The 5,803-nt window shown below is 41.9% G+C and overlaps 1 protein-coding gene across 3 annotated transcripts in view; it reads left to right on the top strand.

Moving 5' to 3' along the window:
• Positions 1 to 421: 421 nt before the first annotated feature.
• The window catches only part of SHQ1 (SHQ1, H/ACA ribonucleoprotein assembly factor), a 111,408-nt gene continuing 106,026 nt past the window's right edge, over positions 422 to 5,803 (top strand). Inside the window, exons 1-2 of one of the 3 annotated variants that reach the window (XM_011971279.1) lie at positions 422 to 704; positions 4,490 to 4,554. In XM_011971279.1, coding sequence (XP_011826669.1) covers positions 562 to 704; positions 4,490 to 4,554 — 208 coding nt within the window. In that variant the 5' untranslated portion in view covers positions 422 to 561. Of the gene's footprint in view, positions 705 to 2,538; positions 2,689 to 4,459; positions 4,555 to 5,803 lie in introns of those variants that run through there. The other 2 variants (XM_011971280.1, XM_011971281.1) reach the window with 2 other exon arrangements.

Here is a 5,803-nt window from a genome sequence, read left to right as displayed (position 1 = left end):
TGCGGTGACTACTTCAGCACATCAAACGTTGACAACTTGCCAAGTTCGTTATTAGAGTTCTACACGCACAACTTCACGCTACCCTCACAGCATCTCTACGGGGCCAGGTTCTCGTATCATCCTCGTTTCACAGAAGATATAGAGAGGTTTTGTAACCTTCCCAAGGTCTTACAGCTGGGAAGTTGTGGCCAGGAAGGGATTCAAACGCACGTCTGTCCACCTGCCAAGCCAGTGTTGTTAAAATCATCTCTAAAAACCTCGCAAAAGGCTTGGTTGCTAGTCATCCGGTCGGTTCAACGCCTGCGCCCAGGCACCACTCGCCACGCCCTTTCTCCTCCCGGCGGTTTCGAAAGTTCCCCCGCTTCTCGAACGGCGTCCCGTCTCCGTGGAGATCGGCGTGGGGCGGGACTTCCTGCCCCACGCGAGAGCACTTCCGCCTCGAGCCGGAAGCTCTGTGGCTCACACCGCGGGTTCCTGCGCGTGGGGAATTGTAGAGTTTGCGTGGCGGGAACGCGGCGGCAGTGAGAGCGAGTGGCGCCGGCCGTTGCGTCCGGTGCGACGATGCTGACCCCGGCGTTCGACCTCAGCCAGGATCCGGACTTCCTGACTATCGCCATCCGCGTGCCCTACGCCCGGGTCTCCGAGTTCGACGTCTATTTCGAGGGGTCCGACTTCAAGTTCTACGCCAAGCCCTACTTTCTCAGGCGAGTTCTGGGTGCCTGGCCGCAGGAAAGGCGCATTCGTTAGATAGCTGCTTTAGCGGGAGAATGCAAGGTCGAGAGAGCAGTTCTCGATTGCGCGAATGCCATTTCCCGACGTTTCCGCAGCTTCTCTTGGTGACAGGGAGATGCCCTCCTTCCAGGGGTGCGTTTTAGATGCTGCAGAAGCCCTTTTCCTTCTTAAGCTTTCTTAAATCCCACATCAAAGGATTGCGGAATCACTTGAAAAAGTGGCGTTTGGACCGTGTCACTTGCCCGTTTCTGCCCTGTCGCCCTAGTTCTCGTTCCGTTCTGATTTGTTCTGTTCTTTCCGTTCACTCTGCGTTCGCTCTCCCAGTCTCTCCCTCCCTACGAACGGCGCGCGCTGACATCCCCGTGACTTCCCAACCCGTCGGTCCTTTTAACTTTGCTCAGGCAGCCTTCTGTTCATCCATCTCTTGTCTGTCTCCTCCCTACTTCCTGAAATTCTTACCTTTTTTGGACCTCTTGACACCATATTAGCCTAGTTCTCCTGCTTCCCTGCTGTCTGCTGCTCCTCTGTTTGGTTTTGCCCCTGATGTGTGGTTGTTTCCCCCAAGTCTTCGTGAGGGGCCGTCAGTACTTGATCTGTTTAAATTATTCTCCTTGCAGAATCGTAACTTTAGTAGCAGCTAACACTGATCACCCACAGTGTGGTGGACAAGCACTTCCGTTAAGTGCTTTATAATGCCGTATCTCATTTAACTTTGACAGTGTTGCTTAGGGATAAGCACTGCTATTAACCTCATTCCACAGAACCCGCTGCTACATATTCATCATAAAGCATTGCCAATCTTTTGTCCTTCTCTTTATCCATCCTCCTCATCTTTCTCAAGTGTAGCTGCAGCCTGCTTTTCCCACCCAAGTACTTTTGTGATACAAACCTTCTCCACCAGTCAAGGTGGTTTTTTCACTGTTCCTGAACCAGTTTTGCTCGGATTTCCCTTAGACCGTGTAACGTACCTATTTGAATATATTGCAGTTTCCAGTTTCTTAATTCACTTATTTCTTTAGTTTGTTTATTGAGTTTCAGTGTTGGGATTATTGCGCTGAACAAGACAAAGTTCTGCCCTCATGTACTTTACACTTGGGAGAGGAAAACAATAAACTAGCCGTCTACCTAATTGTGGCAGGTGCTATGAGGAGAAAGAAGTGCATGATATAGAATGAAGAGGGGCCCATATTTTATAAAGTAGTCAGGAACAGCCTTTCTGGGGAGGCGATATTTAAGCCAGGATGTGAAGAATAGGAAGATTATGGTGGTAGCAAATATTTATTGAATTTTTACTCCAGATTGGTGCTTTATACGGATTATCTCATTTGTTATTAGGACAGTATTACAGTGAGGTTTTATTATTTACCCGTTGCCGTGGATGGATTATTTATGGGCACCCCCCCAACTCTTGCCCCCAAATTCATATGTTGAAGGTCTAATTCCGGTGTCACTTCTGCTTTATTGTATTCATCAAAACAGTCCCAGAGCCTGCTGAATTTTAAGGGGAGGGGACATAGACCTTCATGGTTGGGAAGAGTGCTGTGAGATGGGCATTCTTTGAAAATACAGTTTGCCCCCAGGTGTGGTGGCTCATGCCTGTAATCTCAGCACTTTGGGAGGCCAAGGTGGGCAGATCACTTGAGGTCAGGAGTTTGAGACCAGCCTGACCAACATGGTGAAACCCCATCTCTAGTAAAAATACAAAATTTTAGCTGGGCTCGGTGGCACGCACTTGTAGTCCTAGCTACTTGGGAAGCTGAGGTGAGAGAATCATTTGAACCTGGAAGGCGAAGATTGCAGTGAGTCAAGATTGTGCTATCGCACTCCGGCCTGAGTAACAGAGCAAGACTATGTCTTTAAAAAAAAAAAAAAATACAGTTTGCTATGGCATACCAAGGAGGAATAAAACCTGGTCCCTCTCCTTGAAGAACGGAGAGTGTAGCTGGGGGGCACCCTGTAAGCAAATATGATTTCCTATGCAGTAAGAATTGAACTCCAGGCTTTTAGAGTTTAGGGGAAGGGAGCTGGTAATAATAGCTCACATTTTCTGAATGCTCACCTATTGTGCCAGCCGCTGAGCTCTTTGCATTTTCATTTCATGCTCATAGTAACTCATGGATAGTTACTGTTATTTCCCCCCTTTACAGAAGAGGGATTTATGATTCTTGAAGAGTGATTAACTTGTACAAAGAAGGTTGTTACACATCTAGGAAATGGCAGATCTGGGAGTTAATTCAGATTCTGACACTAAAGTTAGTGTTTGTAACCATTATAACAAACTCATCCATAAACTGACTCCTTATTCTGGCTTAGAGGGATTTTCATTCTGAAAATGTGTTGAAGCTTGAGGAAACCTTGGGATTAAAGGCTCTGGGCCGTTTGGGACTGTCAGGTGTTTTTGTTTTTAATTGTATTTAATGGGAAAGAAGGGGGAGGGCCATGGGAGGAAAGGAAGCTCAAATTTCAAGTTTGAAATGATACGGAGTGGGCCTGAGATGCCCTTCTGATGAGTTTAAATTATCTAGGCAATATCAGGCAGCCATAGACGCTTTTTAAAATAGAAAAGTGACAATTAGATTCCTGTTTTAGAAAAATTCTTTTGGGGCCTCAGTGGAAGACTGATTGAACTAGGGTAAAACTGGAAGCTGGGAAATCACTTCATTTCTTTTTTCTTTCTTTTTTTTTCTTTTGACACAGAATCTTACTCTTGCCCAGGCTGGAGTGCAGTGGCGTGATCTTGGCTCACCGCAACCTCTGCCTGCTGGGTTCAAGTGATTCTTCTGCCTCAGCCTCCTGAATAGCTGGGGCTACAGGCATGCACCACCACGCCCGGCTAATTTTTGTATTTTTAGTAGGGATGGGGTTTCTCCATGTTGGCCAAACTGGTCTTGAACTCCTGACCTAAGGTGATCCACCTGCCTCGGCCTCCCAAAGTGCTAGGATTACAGGCGTGAGCCACTGCACCCAGCCAATCACTTCCTTTCTTTTAGTACTAAAGATGGGTAAATCCCTGCATAATAATGATGAGATTTGACACTTTTGCTTTCTGCTTTTTTTTTTAAAGTAGTAATTTGCTTGATAAAAGCAATTGGTTTTATGTTTCTTTATTGTTTCCCATTGAGTATCCCTTGTCTGTACAGATTGAGTGTCCCTTATCTGAAATTTCAGATTTTCTAGAGTTTTGGAATATTTGTGCATACATAATGAGATATCTTGGGGATGGAACTCAAGTTTAAACACGAAATTTATTTGTTTTATATATACCTTATACACATAGCCAGAAGGTAGGTTTATATAATACCTTTATTAATTTTGTGTATGCAACCAAATTTTGACTGCTTTTTGACTGTGACTCATCACATGAGGTCAAGTGTGGAGTTTTCCACTTTGTGGTGTCATGTTGGTGCTCAAAAAGTTTCAGATTTTCGAGCATTTCAGATTTTCAGGTTAGGGATACTCAACTTGTATTTTAACAGTAGTGATAACTATTATTTATTATGGCTTTTCTTTTTCAGTATCTATTTTATTGGTGACTAAGGGTATTCAGATAGATGAGTCATCTCTGATTTCTGCTTTCTTAGTTGGGGAAAGAATCTAACTTATTTCGAATCTAACTTATTTAGTTTATTAAAATGTGAAAGTAATACTGAGGAACTTTTTAAAAAAATGATTATTTTGATGGTTAAATGTTTATAAGTATTGATGGCCACTTATGTTATAATTTAAGGACTTCATGAGACCTGTGTTAAATCTGCAGATTAACCCTTCCTGGAAGAATATTAGAAAATGGAAGCGAGCAAGGGTCCTATGACGCAGATAAAGGTATCGTCTTCGGAATTTTTGTTAGTTTATTTCTTGGGATTTTTCACATTATTTACATAATAATCTTTCAAGATACCATGGGGACCTTTCGATATCTTTCAAGTACAATCTGTTCTGATCACTCTTTCTTGCTTCTTAGTGTCTAGTGCCTGTTATTGATGTTTTTGTCCCCCGCAAGTCTTTTAAAGTATTTCACAATATTCTTCAAAGTAAAGTTAAATACTCTGGTTCTATTTCTTAGAGTACTTTCCCTTCATTTAGTAGACATTTAAAAGTAAAAATTAGAACATGTGAAATGATTGATCGTAAAAAATGTAGATGACTTATGAGCTTATGAATGGAATCTTTCTTGTATAATTTTCACACTTGAATTTTAATAACAGGTAGGTGAGAGAGAAACTATGCATGGGTGGCATTTAAAGGCTAATTGAATTTTCTCCTCATGATTGATAAGCCCTTCATTTCAGCTAGCCATGAACCCATTTATTTTTCCTTTATAGAAGCCACTGGCTTCCTTTGTCATCGGATTTAGAACACCTTGTGTACTCTTGTGTACTTTATTCAATGAATATTTATTGACCTTACTGAACTGGGCTAAGGTGGGTTAAATGACAGAGATCTAATCCGTAATGCAGTGTAATTAATGTGTAATGAAGTATAGTGAAACTGCCTTCCTAGATAGTAAACTGGCTTTTAGTTATAGGTAAGTTGCGTATTGAAACAAAATTATTAAATTTTAAAAATACACAGGAGTTAAGGAAGATTGTATATGCGGAGATATTTGGGCTGAGTTGTATTTGATATGTTGAAATTCAGTTCAGTACACTGAAAGAGGCAAAATGTTTTAAAATATAAGAGTGCTAAATAATGTAGTAAGTTCCCAGGGAAGCCTAAATAAGATTGATAAACTCAGTCAAGGAAAGAAAAGAAGTACATAGAGTTTGAGTCTGCCATAGACTTTAGGGATAGATCTCCTGACGTGCCCGAAAACCTTATTGAGCCATAGTTGTTGTATCTAAGATTCTGTGTATTTTTAAAACTGCTGCCATTCTCCATTGGATTAGGTATTCGGATTTTTTCCTCCTTTTCCAGAAGTCTAATTAGTAACTCCTGGTTAATTCTAAGCTATTACCTTCTTAGGCCATTGATTTTTAGAAGTTTTAACTCGGATTTTTAATATTATCAGTAGGTGAAGGTCATACTGTATAAGATTAAAGTATTCTATAGCTTTAACAGATTAAAAAAAAAT

The sequence above is a fragment of the Mandrillus leucophaeus genome, unplaced genomic scaffold, assembly GCF_000951045.1.
Source record: "Mandrillus leucophaeus isolate KB7577 unplaced genomic scaffold, Mleu.le_1.0 Scaffold121, whole genome shotgun sequence".
Taxonomy (NCBI): domain Eukaryota; kingdom Metazoa; phylum Chordata; class Mammalia; order Primates; family Cercopithecidae; genus Mandrillus; species Mandrillus leucophaeus.
This window is presented reverse-complemented; position numbering and strand designations above follow the sequence as displayed.